Source organism: Drosophila serrata, unplaced genomic scaffold, assembly GCF_035046125.1.
Source record: "Drosophila serrata isolate PLE 108 unplaced genomic scaffold, ASM3504612v1 contig_116, whole genome shotgun sequence".
Classification (NCBI taxonomy): domain Eukaryota; kingdom Metazoa; phylum Arthropoda; class Insecta; order Diptera; family Drosophilidae; genus Drosophila; species Drosophila serrata.
Window position 1 is genome coordinate 126,299 of NW_028257014.1, and position 16,562 is coordinate 142,860.

Sequence of the window (16,562 nt, forward strand, 5' to 3'; positions counted from 1 at the left end):
TTTTATACTATGGAAGCTTGTAGATTTTAGTGTAAATGTGATGTGCTTGTAGGGTATTATAATCATAGTCAGAAACGTGTCAGGCTGTGAAGGAGTCATTTCCGACACCATAAGTCATATATTATATATTCTTGATCAGCATCAATAGCCATCTTCGGGGGAAATAATTTTGTTTATATTTTTTCTAAGGGGTTAACATAGTTAAATTTGTCATAAATTAGCAAAAAATTAAGTTTTTATATTTTAAATTGAGTACGCAGATTTATTAACCTCATAAAAACTAACAAAGGAAAGCTTTCCGAATTAAAATTAATGCTTTTTTCGCTTAGTTATGAGATTTTGATTTTTTTAATTACCATATTAAATTATTGATATAAATCGACTCAAGGAATGGTATTATAATTGTAGTCAGAAGCTTGAAACACAGTGAAAGAGCCATTTCCGACCCTATAAACCATATATATTATTGATCAGCATTAACACTGGAATCTTCCTAGGCATCTAGGAAAAAAAAAATTTTTTTGATAATTTTTTTCAAAATTTTATAACAGATTTTTACAAAGTTGACATTTGAAAAATTCGCAAAAACTGTAATATTTTAAAAATTTAATTTAGGTATGCAGATTTATTAACCTATTAAAAACTAGCACAGAACAGTCTTCAAAATCGAAATTAATGCTTTTTTGGCATAGTTATGAGGTTTTTAAGATGTGAATTATAGGTAAATGGTCATATAAATATGGACCTATAAAATGCGAATATTTATACCATTGCAGGGTAGTATAATTTCAGTTAGAAGTGTAAAACGCAGTGAAGCATTCATTTCCGACCCCATAAATCATATATATTCTTGATCAGTATCAACAGGGGAATCTTATTAGGCATCTAGGAAAGAAAAAAAAATTTGAAATTTTTGTTTCAAAATTTTAGACCAGGTTTTCACATTCTTGACATGTTGACAAAATTGACAAAAATTGTAAAATTTAAAAAAATGTATTTTAGGTATGCAGATTTATTAACCTATTGAAAACTAGCACAGAACAGCTTTCCGAATCGAAATTAATGCATTTTTGGCTCAGTTATGAGTTTTTTAAGTTGTGGGTTATAGAAAAATCATTATACCTAAAGAATGCGATTATTTATACCCTTGCAGGGTATTATAATGTTAGTCAGAAGCATAAAACGTAGAGAAGGAGTCATTTCTGACCCTATAAACCATATATATTCTTGATCAGCATCAACAGGTGAATCTATTTAGGCGTCTAGCAAAGAACAATACATTTTATAATTTTTTTGCAAAATTTTATAACATTTTTTTACCTTTTCGATATTTTGAAATATTAACAAAAATTGTAATATTATAAAAATGATATTTGGGTATGCAGATTTATTAACCTAACAAAAACTAACACAGAACAGCTTTCCGAATCGAAGTTAATGCTTTAATGGCTAAAAATTTTTAATCTTTGTCATGTAAACATATCGATTAAAAGAATGGGAATATTTTATATATGAGTGTGAGCCAAATCAATAATAAAATCATTCATTTCTATTCCGCTCTTATATCTAAACTATTAGTTTAATAGTGTTACAGGAAAATTTCCCTAAATATCAGATAACCCATCGACAATTGAAGTGTGAAAGCAATTAGAATTTCTTCCCTTTCCCTTCATGATATTTCCCCACCAAAAAAAATAAACGAAATAAACACACTCCACCAAATTCCGAACGTTCAGCTAGTTGGGATTTGACCTAGTTTCCGGCAGTTCGCATTGCCCGATATTTGTGGCCGCCTCTCGCTGCCCTGCTGGCCCTGGCCAAGAAGTGGTGATAACAGCCATAAATTTCCTACCTCCCTCAATGCAGCGCTCCGTTGTCTAGGGCCCGAATCCGAATCCGAATTCGACACGGAATCGGGCCTCCCTAAATGGCCCACGCACTCTCGCTGCCATCGCTCTCGGGAGTCGGGAGTCGGAGGGAAGTCGGAGGTCTCCGGAAAGGGAAAGTCCGGACGAGGGCGCCTCGGATGTGTGTTATCACACGCTCGAAAATGTTGCGTCTGCCTGTGCACTCATACGACCTGTGGGTCGTTCTCCCACAACCACTGCGCATGTCGGGCGAGGAGGAAAAGCTATCTGCTGAGAATTTTCCCCCCTTCGGAGCGGTGAAAAGTTGCCAGACAGCTGGTGTTTTCCACTCAACTCTCGTAGATGTAAATTTCACAAAATAATTGCTACCAATTTCATAGCTTCGGTACAAAGTTTTCACGATTAAATTCTGAATAAAAGTACGAGGGAAAAGTGGAGACAAAAAGAAAGGGATTCAAAGCTCTCTAGAGCTTGGACATGGACCTGTTCAGTGGCAACGCCAGCCCGGGAAATTTGGTATGTTTTCCTGCTGTCTCGTTTGTGTGTGTTGTTTTTTGGCTTTTCACTTGCCACCGTGCTCTCCGCTCCGAAATATTTTGTTGTATATATGCTTTTCGGCTCTCGAGCGGAGACGTTGTCGTTGTCGTTGGCTGCCTTCCCCAATTCCGTTTGGCACGAGGCGCGCAAAACTCTCGGATCGGATCTCACGCGATAACCAACCATATATCCCATTTTGTCTATATATCTTCATGTCGAGGAGAGCGCACAATTTGGCATAAACAAATTCGAGTTAAACGAAACATACAGCAAACAGAAATCTTGCAGCGTCAAAGTTCATTGAAATATTTAAGCAAAAAATAAAAAACGATTTGGAAGTTCGGCAATTCCAGAAATTAATGCCATAAACTAGGGTAAGTCTCGTGTGTGTGTAGTGTGTAATTAATCAAAGAAATTCTGTATACAAACAGAGGCGAGAAATTGGCCAACATAAATTGTGTATCCATGAAATATACACACACAGACAGGGCCGAAAGCCTGTTCAAAGGAAAGTTTTTCCGAGTGTGTCTCAGTGTGCGGGTGCAATTACGAGAGTGTGTCCCTGTGTGTGTCCCTGTGTGTATGTGTGTGTGTGGAAAACTCGTTCACTGTGTCAGTGTTCCATTGTATCATCATCAGCTGGGCATCCATCGCGCATACGCCGCATTGTCAATTGTTACAAGCGAGCGCCCACAACCAAGTCCATTCCCTCGGAGGCTTCGCCCTTGGCACCAACTGGTTGCCCCGATCCGGAGCCCCAAGCCCGACCCCGATCTTAATCCCTTCTAGCCATTTCTGCGTCGCGCTCTTGATATTGGCTATTGGCCTGGCCTATGCCTATGACCCATCCCCGAAAACTTTTTCCTTCCTTTGTCTGCAATTGCAAATTTGCTTGCCTTTCTCTGTTTGCCCTTCGTTTGGTGCTGCTGCTTCTTCTGCTGCTCCAGTTTCATTCAATCGCCCCCCCCCCCTGGTTGTTTTCCCCGCCGAACATGGAACATGTTGCGTAGGGTTTTCCCTTTTTCCCACCACTTTTCCTACGTGCCCAGGAGGGTGAGTTTTTCGCCTTTTCCGTTTCGTTTTCGTGTTTTGTTTGCATTTCGGGTGGCGGCGATGCTTTTGTTAGCTTCAAGTTCTGCTGCTGCTGCGAAAATGGGAAAACCGAGTTGGAAATTAAATTTGTCACCTTTTGTTCGATGGAAGCCTATCGAAGAATTTTTTCTAGATTTTTGAATTGACTCTCAAAGTTCCTTCCAAAGATTCCGAAAGATGTTCTTGATAGACGTTTATAGACGATTAGTTTTTGGATTACTCTTACTGCTCTTATCCGCTAATATCTAATATAGAATAAGAATATATTTCCTGTAATTATTCAGTGAAATATGTTTTTATATCTTTAGAGAATCGAGAGAGAATTTGCAAATGTGGCAGGCCTCAGAATTAATATATATTGTATTATATTATATATTAATGCTTATTATTACTTCTATACATTACCTAAAATTTAATATATATCACACAAAATATATTCTATGAATGAATTTCCTCGAATTCTAGGTTAAAGCTGGAAATTAGCCAAATTATTTTCGGCCATGAACCCTATGAGAGTTTCTATGACAAATATATGTTTTTCCCCATTAGATTTGTTTTCATAAATATCACGATAAAGTTAAACAAATATTTGCTTTTGATAACCATCTACATATACAGTTCCCTGTGTATTTGTTTTGATGCTTCAACGATGATCCAACGTCAATCAGCCTCCCATGCACTTACTGCTTCCCTGACCGATGTTACACTTGGCCGCTGGCCAAAAGAGCCACCGACAAATTGTCAGATTTTACAGTCCCTGGATCTTTGCAGGGGATGATGGATGAGTAATGCAGTTTTCCCGGGGCCAAGTCGAAATAACAAATTCCATTCCGTGTTGTTGTTTTCGTCTCACCGTGGCCAGCAATCAAACCCAATGATGTCATTCTCCACGGCTGTCCTGGCTGGTACTTGTACTGTGTCTATAGCACACACCGTTGATACGGTTGAAGTGTATGTACACCCACAAGCCAGGGGAGGAGGGGGCACCTACGGAAGGATGACTCAGTGGGAGTCCAAGTGGGCTTGGAGGTGCCACAATGCCGCCGGTCTGTGCCAAATTGAATTACGCATCCGCAACTATTGCAGTTAGGCGGCTTCTGGTTGGGAGTTCAAGCTCCACAAATCGCATTTGTTACAGTCTAAAATTGCTCATAATTAACAAAGGAAGATATTGAGATAATTTATTTGTTGATTTTGCCAAGAATATTGTATGAGTTTGTAAAGGAAAAGCATTACAAATTTATCAACAGTTGAAAATTGCTCATCACTTGTAGGTGAAAGGATTGCTTTTATTTAATTTCCTATTTGTTTAACAATTTAAAGTGTTTGATGTTACCATGAACTAGGCATGAGAATATAAATTCTTTCCCTTAATTCCTTTGTAAATTTGCCTACGTATTAATGATATTTTATATCATTTTAAGATGCATAATTGATATAAATAAATACTCTTTAATTTGTACTTGAATTCAAAATATTTCTAAGGCAGTAGAGCCTTAAATTTTGAATTTATTTTGCCATAAAACAGCACTTTGAATATAAATACATTATACATTTCTATGTTACTCGTCCTAAAACTAAGATAAGTTTGATATTCCAATGATATATTTGTTTATTAAATGGTATAGGTGGTATTTATATGTGCCATATATTTTATTATTACAATATATATGTAAATGATCTATAAGGTCTATAAAATGTGCTGATTCCACCTTCTCTTAGTCTTCCTTAAATCCCATTTTAAAGTATATTCCCTAATTCCTATAATGGTTTCATAATCCCATAGTACTCTCACTCTAAATAGCTCCCAGTGCTTGAGGTCTAATTTTAATAAACCACCTCTTTAGGAGCGTATAAATATAGAGGAGCCATTGCTCGGACTGTGAACTTTTGGCTTTGTGGCTGCCACGCCTTTGGAATGTGGCAAGTGTTTTATTTTTGACCAAAAAAAGTGCTGCAATCGCAATTGCAGGTGGAGTTTGGCTCCGGATCAGGAAGCGTATAGGAAATGGGATGAGTTTTTTGTTTTGGTTTCTCTTTATTGAATTCTATTGGTGCCTTGTTTATTTGCAGTCTCGTTTCGTATTTTATTTATTTGCTTTGAACTACGCACATTTTGGGCCGAAGCTGTTTACCGGCAGCCAACAATGTGAGTAATTATGCTAAATCCAACCAATTAAACACTTTTACCGCCTCCCATTGGGTAAATATCGATTCTGCTCCACTTTGTTTTTGGCGTTGAGGCTGCTAATTAAATTTTCCCTTATGAATGCAAATATTTGAATCATTTGAATCGCCGCTGCGATCGTAAACGGGTTCCAGCGATTATCTCCGCACACATGTGATCATGTTGGGGGAAATGCGGCGGCTACAGTGGGGCCTCCTGTTCGGGCCGGGCCAGTGTCAAGGTCGTTCGCGGAGTTCCAGTGCTAACTGCTGACAGTTTTAGCTGTTGTTCAGCTCTCCGGCCTCCGGTCTCCAGTCTCCAGTCTCATGCTTTTTCTCATCGCTGATCTCGGCCTGGCTTCCGCTTTACATGTGTCAACCGGCGGCGGACTCATTAGCAGTCAACGCTGCCGCTCCAGTAGCAGCAGAAAAAAACATCATCACAACATATGATAGTGTGGCCCATGCCGCGAGGGGAGTTTAAAGAGTTTCAAGGTAATTTTAATTGGTATTGGGCTTGAAGATTACTCTATATATAGTGGCTCCTTTTAAATATATTCTTTTGAGTTCGTTTAAGAGCAGGAAAATTATAATTTTGGTGTAGAATCCATCATAAAAAATTAATTACCATTTATAATAGATATCCAATTCATTAACTACACTGCTATTTATGGCCTTTATAAAGTTCACAAATCAGCTTATGCAGGCATTAAAAATTCGATAAAAATATATAAATATATCTGATATTTGCTATCTAATCTGGATACGAGTACTGACACGTACTCTGACAACTTCTGTGTCAGCCCTCGGTGGGCTGCATAAGTACTTGTGCACACAACAAACCAAGAGCCACACACTCAAGCAACCGAGCAGCTTTGCAGCTTTGTCCTGGCCTTGGCCACTGATAATAACTGCTGTGTTCTCTTGAGCCCGTGTAAGGCTCTTTGTTGCTATTCTTACACACAAACTACACTCTGTACACACTCTATGCATCGCACACTCCACACACCACACTCCACACACACTCTCCATACTCTCATTCGAATTTCATACTTTTTATTCAGCTCGCTCTTTTGCTTGGCTCTTGGTGTATTTGCATTGCTTATCAATAAGTCGAATTTCGTGGGCACACAAAGCGCCTGTGACAATTACAGTTGTCAAATATAACGCCACACCCACTCCCAAAAACACCCACCCACCCACACAAACACTCCCCCACCTATTTATCTCCTAAATAATGAAAAAAAGCAGCGTTAATTGCTTCATCCAACAGCAAAATCTTCCTCCAAGTGACGATGATGCTCCCTTTAACTCTGTCACTCGCTCTTTTCGGCACACTAATTCATTTATTTGTCCATCGAATTGAGTTGATAATTCGAGTCGCGAATGGTTTAATTTTTAGGAGGGAGTCTTGGAGAGTGAGTCTAGAGTTCATTTCCGTTCAGCCTGCATTTCTTTGGGTAGCTTTTTTCTTGATTTCAAGTTTTTGCAACCCTAAAGTATCTGGAAATGCGGGTGACTTAACTTTCAGGGTTATTTTTATAACTTTAATTGGTTAAATATTATTTTTTATTGAATGAATTTTTTTTATAACAGAGCAAAGTTTATTTCTGGCTTATAAAACAATGGTTCAATTTAATTTCATATTTTATGCTTTAAATTTAGTAATAAAGATATGTGTAGTTTTCATTTCTAAATTAATGAATTCATTACTTCCTATTATTCTTATTATAAAATATTTACAAACAATAAAGGTATTAATATGACGGCATTTGTCTACAAATAAAATTTAAAAACCCCATTATAACTATAGCAATTAAAAGAAAATTAAATTTTCCAATTTTGATTATCAATTAATTAGCATAATTAAATCTGAAAAGATACTCATATTTCTAATGCTGATCAAGAATATATATGATTTATAGGGTATAATATGACTTCTTCACTTGCGTTTTAAGATTTTGACTAAAAGAATAATACCCTGAAAGGGGATAAATATTCCCATTCTTTAGGTCGATATTTATATGACGATTTTTCTATAACCCACAGCTTAAAACAATCATAACTAAGCCAAATAAGCATTAATTTCGATTCGGATAATAGGTTAATAAATCTGCATACCTAAATTAAGTTTTTAAAATATTACAATTTTTGTCAATTTTTCAGAATGTTAAATATGTAAAAATATGTTAAAAAATTTTGAAAAAAAAATGAACAAAAATTTGTTTCCTTCTTAGATGCCTAGAAAGATTCGCCTGTTGATGCTGATCAAGAATATATATGATTTATAGGGTCGGAAATAGTTCCTTCATTGCGAAATAAGCTTCTGACTGAAAGTATAATACCCTGCAAAGATATAAATATTGGTCAATCTTTATATGACGATTTTTCTATAATAATGGTCATATTTCAAATTAAATTTTGGGTTAAATCAACTTGTTTAATTAAAATTTTACAAAACCTAGAAAATATTATAATATATATTAAAATAATATTATTTTGCTTCAATATTATTATAATTGGCCTGTCTTGGAGAATTTTCCACTGCATTTTCTGTGCGATCATGACACATTCGACTACAAAACCAAGTAAATATTATAATATATTTTAAAATAATATTTTTAGGCTTCAATATAATTATAATTGTCCAGTCTTGGAGCACTTTCCACTGCGTTTTCTTGGCGATCATGACACATTCGAGACGAAGCGTCGATGCCTGAGCTTCTGCGTCGGCCTCTGCCTCTGCCTCAGCCGGCGTCGCCGTTGGCAGAATGAAAACTGAAACACTGAAAAGCAGTCGATATTTCAAACTCGTGGAGTGCGGTTCGGCATTGTGCTAAAACTACAGAAACCACAGCCAATTAGTGTGATTTACAAGCATAGGAAATAATAATAAAACTATTACAACGATTCCCTCGACGAATGTAAATCAAAACTCAAAGCAAAGACTCCTTCGGTGACACTGCCAAACCAGAAAATAATTCCCATTTAATCGCCTTTGATTGATTGATTGAGGGAACGCAGGCCATGGGCCGATAAGCGGAAGCCACAAATAAAGTGTAAGAAGTGCATGGAGTCAATGATATAATTTGATAATTTAACAATTTGCGATAGGGACACTGCCGCTGTAAAGTTCAAGAACAAGGTCTGTTTTTTAAGGGTTTCTATATGAGATACCCATGGAAATAAACTCCACCCACGCCCAAGCTCCACAATATTTTATATAGAGCACGATAAACAAAAGGAAATCAGCTCATGACTCCCCTGACTCCGTCTCAGACCCAGACTCTGGCTCCAAGTGCTAATTTGAAGCCTGTGCTGTACATAAAACCCATCTTCGCATTGTGGTTGCTGTGCAGATAACACGCCGGTTCCATGTCGATCGGTGGAACAGCCATAAATTTATTTGCATACGATAATTTATTTATTGCACTATCACACACTATCACACATCATTCGCCTGCTCTGGGGTTTGTTGGGTAAATATTTAAATACATAGCGCAGGAAGAGTCGTCAACACTTCAAGCTTCATGCCGTCTTCTTCCTTACAACTGTTCAAATAATTGCCCTACAATTTATATTTTTATTTATTAATATTTTTCTCTTTTTTTCTCTGCCCTGCTGTGGCACCGCCACGAATTCGTTCGCAATCTTTCTGTGCCACAATTAATTTTGTTTGCATTGTACTTAAGGCAATAACAAGAACAGGAACTATAAATCAAACTCTGCCGAACGAGAACAAAGGTCTTGGTTCACAGAGTTTTCCTTAGAAATTCTCGAGATATTAGTGTTTATCTAGCAGGGAAAAGGAAAAGATATGGTAGGGAAAAGGCTAAGCTATATATCTCTGTTTTTATATTTTTCTTTAGCTTTTCAGCAGCATATTCTATACAATATAATTATATTATATAAAGATACATAAACCTCTACTATCTCATGTCTTTTAATATTTTTCCCCTTTTTAAACCTCAATCAATTATCTTTCCCTGAGAGCTATAATTTATATTTGTTGTAAGGAAACTTTTTACCTTCTGATGATGACAACCTTCTTATCTAATATTGGTCATAATAATGGCATATCGAAGTGATAATCTTATCATAAGCACTCCCCTAACTGCTTCCTACATTTATAAATCCCGTGATCGAATGTAGGAAAGCTTTCAAGTCTCGTGAGTTCCCCTAATAGAAGTTCATTAAAACAATGTTTATTGTCACAAAACATATGTGCAAATATGTTATTTGCTATTTAAACTTGGTAGACTAATTTAGCAATTATTCTTTCAAGGTCTCAGATATCAGTTAAATGCTCAATTTTAAGGCTTAAATCTAATACTCAAATACACAGCATTTAAAAACACAAATAGCTCTATTTAATATTCATGATTTAGGGCATCAATCAATTGCTTATTATGACTTAACCAAATTAAAATAAATTGAATTTATTTACGGAATCGATAAAGTACACACACCCACTTGTCACCTGTGATGAAGTAGCGCTTATGTGACTTATGAGCTGTCCCCCCTTAGAATTTATTCGCCAAAAAGAGACTCCACTAAGGAGGGACTTCTCCTATCATTTTCTGATACTATATATATGTATATATTTTTGCTATTGGAATTGTATACATCACGCGCAAAAATTCGGGTGTCGGAAAATGGTATTCGTAGTAGCAGTGCACCCATTTTCGATACGGGACATGATTTATAGCCAACGATGATGGATTGCAGGCTGTAGTTGGTGGCAATCAACCGATTGGGACAACATATGCTAACTGACCCGATCCGAGCCCCTGACCGGGCTAATTAGTTGGCATTCGGCGATAGCAAAGTACTGGCTAATTTATTGTCGAGTACGGAAAATCAGCGAATTAAAGCCTGTTTAGCACACACTAAACGATTTATGTTCTGAAGTGCGCCCATTGACTGATAAGCGGCAATGAATCGATCATTAGGGCGGGGAAAGTACTTACAACGTCTGTTAATATAACACCTATAGATTTCCAAGCGTGGCGAAATTGGCCTCTGGCTATGACTAACTCTGGTCACTGTCGAGGGTCGTAAATAATTATCCACATAATATTTGAGATAAAAAATGTATTTCCCTCGGGAAACCTAAGGAGGGAAGGTGTTGGGTATAAAATGAACAAACCAATTCGTCAAGCTATTCAATCATTCATTCAGTGTTCAATGGAGAGCCTTGTCGTAGCTTTCAGTTTACTACAAGAAACTCTTAGTAAAGAGAAAATCAAAATCTAAATTCTTAAGGCTCTTACAAATTTATATAAAATTCGTAATAGAATATATTAAATATTAAATAGTTAAATAAGGTCAGTTTTGCGTTTATATATAGCAATGCTAAAGGTTATTAATTATCAAACAAAAAAGGAAAATATTATATTTTCTCACCCTAATTTAAATTATAAAACCTATTTACTATATTTTCTAATTTCCTTGCAGTTCCCCAACAAAATCACTGCCTTCCAGGATAGCAATAGCCCAGAGCCACGGCCCGGCAACAAGTACCGCCAGCGACGCCTTGACGCCCGTTTGGAGGAGCAGCTGACCAAGGAGAAGCGCGTCACCAAGTTCCCCCTGGTGGGTGCTCTCGTCCATAAGGCACTGCGGCGTAGGGAGAGGGAGAAGGACTCGCCGCCAGATCCCTTGCAAGAGCAACCCAGCTCCAGCTCCAGCTACTGCAACAACAACAACAACAACAACAACGAGGAGAGAGAGCTGGACAGGATGGTGCTGCCATTTGGACTCGGCCCCGATGGCCACCACGTGGATGCCATCCAGAGTGCACCGGCGCCCAGTGCCCCGCCGGCACACATGATGCCGCCACCATATTCCCGAGGCCAGACCACCATATACACCGGGGTGCCCATCATCGTGAATCCCTACATCGACTTCATTGTGGTTAATGGGGATGATCGGTACATGATCCGCTGCGAGAGGAAGTCGGTGCTGGAGAGGAGCGTGGAGCTGGCCAAGCTGATACATGCCGGTCCCAATAGCGGCAGGAAGAGCGACAACCACTTTCAGATCCTCAACGTGGACAAGAATGACTTTGAGCTGATTGTCCGCTACATGGAGAAGCACTTCATTCCCTATCGCGACCACAAGCACCTCCTCAAGATCCTCGAGCTCTCCGATCGCTTCAACGTGCCCGATCTGGTGAGTGTCAGTCGAGATAGTTATAGTTGTCAACACATCATAAGAGTGAAGATTATTAAAAAATAATTGTATCGAAGTGGGGAACTTAGTCAGGAGCTCTTTGAAGTCGGTTTCTCTAAATCTTTGATCAAATAATGTGGTTTTTCTATCCCATCCTATTAATCTCTTCCCCAATCTCAACTCTTATTTCAGATAATCTACTGCATTCGCGAACTTGATCTCAGAATCTCCAGTGCCACCGCCCTGGACATCTTCAAGGCTCTGTGGTTCTACCAGGGCATTGCCCTGACCAATCAGCACCAAACGGTGATCACCACACAGGAGACGGGCCAGCAGCTGGCCCGGAAGCAGGCCTCCAAGGCGAAGGCGGCGGCCAAGGCCAAGGCAGCCCAGGCGGCGTCCTCCGAGAATGCCGCTGATGCCGGCGACGGGGCGCAGGTGAACCTCATTCCGAATCCCAATCCCTTTACCACCGAGGACTACGGCGTGGCCCTGCTCCACAACACCCTCCAGCTCATCGATATGCACGCCGAGCTGCATCTCTCCATGCCCGAGATGAGTGAGCTGCGCTTCGAGGAGCTGGAGACGCTGGTCAAGCGGGACACTCTGCAGCTGCGGTCGGAGGTCACGCTCTTCGAGTGCCTGGCCACGTGGAGTTTGGCCGAGTGCAGCCGGAAGAATATCGATGCCACGCCGGAGAACCGGCGCACGGTCCTCGGTCCGCTCTGCCTCACGCCGAGGTATCTGAGGATGACCGCCGAGGAGTTTCGCAATTGCTGCTCCCGCATCGAGCTGCTGCCCCCCACGGAGATCAAGCTCATTAGCGACGCCCTCGAGGGTAAGTTAATTAATTGAAATACTCCTAGTTACTCTTAGACGTAGTCATGAAATAAGTCTTGAACGGCTCAGCAGGATGTAATTTGTGGAGACCTGACAGTATGATGTCTTAGAGTTAGATACAGAAAGAATCACTCGAGAAGCCTAAGGGAACTTCTCAACTTCTCCATTGTTTAATAGTATTAATTATTTGTATTTATTATATATTTTTCAAGGACTTTTTCGTTTTTTTTTCTAAAAAATTTCTGATTAGGAGACCAACGGGTCGTATACGTAATCAAAGGTTAAGCTATTATCGCAGGCTCTTTTTATAAAATGCAAAAGCTTGTTACGCAAGAAGGAGTCATTTCCCGCCCTATAAACTATATATATTCTTGATCAGCATCAACAGGCAAATATTTCTAGCCATCTTCCAAGGAAATTAAATTTTTTCGATTTTTTCAAAATTTTATAAGGGGTTACATCGTTCAAATTGTCAAAAATTGGCAAAATTTTCATTTCTTTAAATCTGTATATTTAGTATGCAGTTTTATTAATCTATTAAAAACCATCACAGAACCGCTGTCTAAATTTAAATTAATGCCTTTTTGGCTTAAGTATGAGATTTTTAAGATTTGATTTTTAGGACAAATTTTTATATACAAATATTGGGAAATATCGACAATTACAATTTTAGTCAGAAGCATAAAACGCAGTGAAAGAGTCATTTCCGACCCTATAAACAATATATATTTTTGATCAGCATCAACAGGCGAATCTTTCTAGGCATATAAGAAGGAAACAAATTTTTGAAAAAATTTTCAATATTTTTTAACAGGTTTTTACATATTTGACATTCTGCAAATTTGACAAAAATTGTAATATCTTAGAAATTTAATTTAGGTATGCAGATTTATTAACCTATAAAAAACTAGCACAGAACAGCTTTCCGAATTGAAATTAATGCTTTTTTGCCTTAGTTATGAGTTTTTTAATCTGTGGGTTATCGAAAAATCGTTATATAAAATTCCCTCCTAACGAGTGCAAATATTTATACCTTTGCAGGGTATTTTACTTTCAGTCAGAAGCTTGAAACTCAAAGGAGTCATTTCCGACCCCATAAATCATATATATTATTGATCAGCATCAACTAGCGAATCTTTCTGGCCATATTCGAAGGAAACAAATTTTTTCGATTTCTTCAAAATTTTATAAGGGGTTACATCGTTTTAAATTGTCAAAAATTGAACAAAATATGAATATCTCAAATCTATATATTGAGTATGTAGATTTTTTACCCTAATAAGAACTAAGATAGGAAAGCTTGCCGAATAAAAATTAATGTATTTTTGGCTTAGCTATGAGTTTTTTAAAATTGTTGTTTTGGTCGAAAAATATCAATAAATAACGAATAAGCTTAGTTATGATGGATTTAAATTGCAAATGGCATAACATTCGGTTTCCTAAAGAAAGTATTCCTGTTTTTAATGAATGTAACTTCTGAACAACTTATATATATTATTATTTTAACAAGAAAAGTAGCTGTTATTTCTTAAGTTGTCTTAATTTGTAGTGTCCATAAAGCCTTTAAGACATGGCGCCTGGGAGCGATAAGTGCATTAATATAGCTATGAGTGCACATGTAATCAGTAGATAATATATATGGGGTTATCAGGAAAAGTTACCACAGCTGAGAGTTCATTTTTTTTTTAATTATATATAGTTAAGATGTAGATGTAAGGAAAATATAATTTGAAGTATATAGTGAAGTAATACAGTGAAGGATTAAATTGTTGATTTTGGATCAAACCTGTTTATAAATTGCTTACTATTACATAATATTCTTATTTTATTCCCTTCCTATTTTATTGTAGTCTTTTAAATAGATATAGTAATATTATTTCTCCCATTTTCCATTATAGGCAAAAAGCTTAAGAACCTCACCGATCAGCAGGCGGAACTGCTGGAGAAGTTCCGCCAGCCGCGGGCAGAGTACGCCCGGATGCCCGTGCACCTGAGCGACCGGAGCAGCCCGAAGAACTACCCCAAGAAGATGCGACTGGCCCACGAGGGACGACCCACGGAGGAGGGATGCTGGGAGCGGGTGGGCATGAACTGCCTGCGCATCTTCGTCTGCATATTCGACTGATCCGAGCAGTCCGACGAGGAGAGGAGGAGGAGGAGGAGGAGGAGGACGACGACGAGGAGGATGGGGATGGGGACGAGGACGAGGACGAGGAGGATGACCAGGACGAGGACGGAGTCAGAGTTGGGGATCCCACATAGACTTGTTGCATTAAACGAATATTAGCGCTTATGAATTACTTATACCTAGAGTTAATGATGATTACGTTAGTCTTATGGGGACATGTGCTGGCCAAACTGTGGCAGTGATTTTATAGCAGCCGTTTCTAACAGTACTATATATAGTGTTATTTATATATCGGATATATATGGATATAAACGGATCGATTGGGTTTTGTATTTACTCGCTAGTCAAATGGAAACAATGGAAATACCAAAACTTTTATACAACTTTATGCAACGTTTTGTAGCTGGACTCAAAATACAAAATAAAAACTACAAATATTATAGATAAAAGATAAACAGAAAACCTAAAAAAAACACTAAATACAACTTAGGAAATTACAGCATACTGCTAGGGATATCTCACCCACACACACACACACACATACAAAGTACATCAAGTTAATCAACACACAAGAAGTATAGTGCAAATTGTATTTGGGCCCGGCCATAGCTAACATCATTACTATTATGAATTATTAATTATTAACTATGAATTATTATTAATTGTTTACTTTTAACTGTTGTGCAATTGTCGGAAAATGGAATTTATACACACACACGAGAGCAGTCATAAATATATACATTTAGGGATATATAGAGAGCAAGTGCGTTGAAATCAGAACTATATGTTGCCGTTACTCGGTTCTTGGCTTTAACTCCTGCATATAACGAAGTGCTATATATCGCCATAAATCGCATAAATAACAATAACAATCAGATTAGCATTAATCATAGCAAATCTACGTAAGTAAGCACACCACAGAAAAAAAAGGCAAAACCACACACAAAAATTGTTAACAGATTTATGCATTTTATTAGTTAATGTCTAGGACAAGGTCTGTCTTAGATAGATTTTCGCCATAGATTTTCCAGCTGCAAGGAAAACTCAAGTGAGGAATATCAATGAGATGGAAAGAAGCATCAAAACACAAGAGAAAACATTCAACCAAAAAAAACGTAGTTAAACAATTAATAAAGATGTACACAATTTTCTAAAAATACAAAACACTGGCTTTTTTTTATATTTCAAGGAAGGGTTGAAAGGTAAAATATATGTTTAATATTATTATCAGCAAAATAGTGAAATAAATACAACAAGAAAGGAAGTTAACTTCGGCACACCGAAGTTTATATACCCTTGCAGATAGAACTTCTATGACTAGGAATCCCTACAATATAAATTATAGATATTTATGATTAAAAACAATGAAGTAACACCTGTTTTCATTTCATTCACCTAAACATATTTATATTTGCAGTTCACAGATTTGCATTTTTCCTCTACATCAAACGATCGTTTGTATGGCACAGTTGTCCGATTTTCATGAAATTTTACACAAAATTTAAGACTAATATAAAATGGCTATACCTCAAACTTGATGAAAATCTGTTGAAAAATGAAAATGTTATAATTTTTTTTGTTAAAATTTTCCGGTCATTCCAATGGCAGCTATATGACATAGTCGTCCGTTCCGACATATATACGAGTGAGAGTATATAGAAGGCTAACTACAAAGTTTCATTCAGATAGCTTTAAAACTGAGAGACTAGTTTGCGTAGAAACGGACAGACGGACAGACGGACAGAAGGACAGACGGA

The 16,562-nt window shown here is 37.6% G+C and overlaps 1 protein-coding gene across 4 annotated transcripts; it reads left to right on the forward strand.

The window, feature by feature from the left end:
• Nucleotides 1–113: 113 nt before the first annotated feature.
• Nucleotides 114–15,969, forward strand: axed (BTB/POZ domain-containing protein axundead). 4 transcript variants are annotated; one of them, XM_020945967.2, is made up of 4 exons: nucleotides 114–2,384; nucleotides 11,121–11,837; nucleotides 12,030–12,675; nucleotides 14,576–15,969. In XM_020945967.2, exons 1-4 carry the CDS (start codon nucleotides 2,346–2,348, stop codon nucleotides 14,800–14,802), a joined length of 1,629 nt encoding a protein of 542 aa, XP_020801626.2. In that variant the 5' UTR covers nucleotides 114–2,345; the 3' UTR covers nucleotides 14,803–15,969. The 4 variants fall into 4 exon arrangements, with proteins under 4 accessions (XP_020801626.2, XP_086681969.1, XP_086681970.1 ...); XM_086825843.1 differs by lacking the exon at nucleotides 114–2,384 and adding an exon at nucleotides 2,393–2,779; XM_086825844.1 differs by lacking the exon at nucleotides 114–2,384 and adding an exon at nucleotides 8,453–8,722.
• Nucleotides 15,970–16,562: the final 593 nt, after the last annotated feature.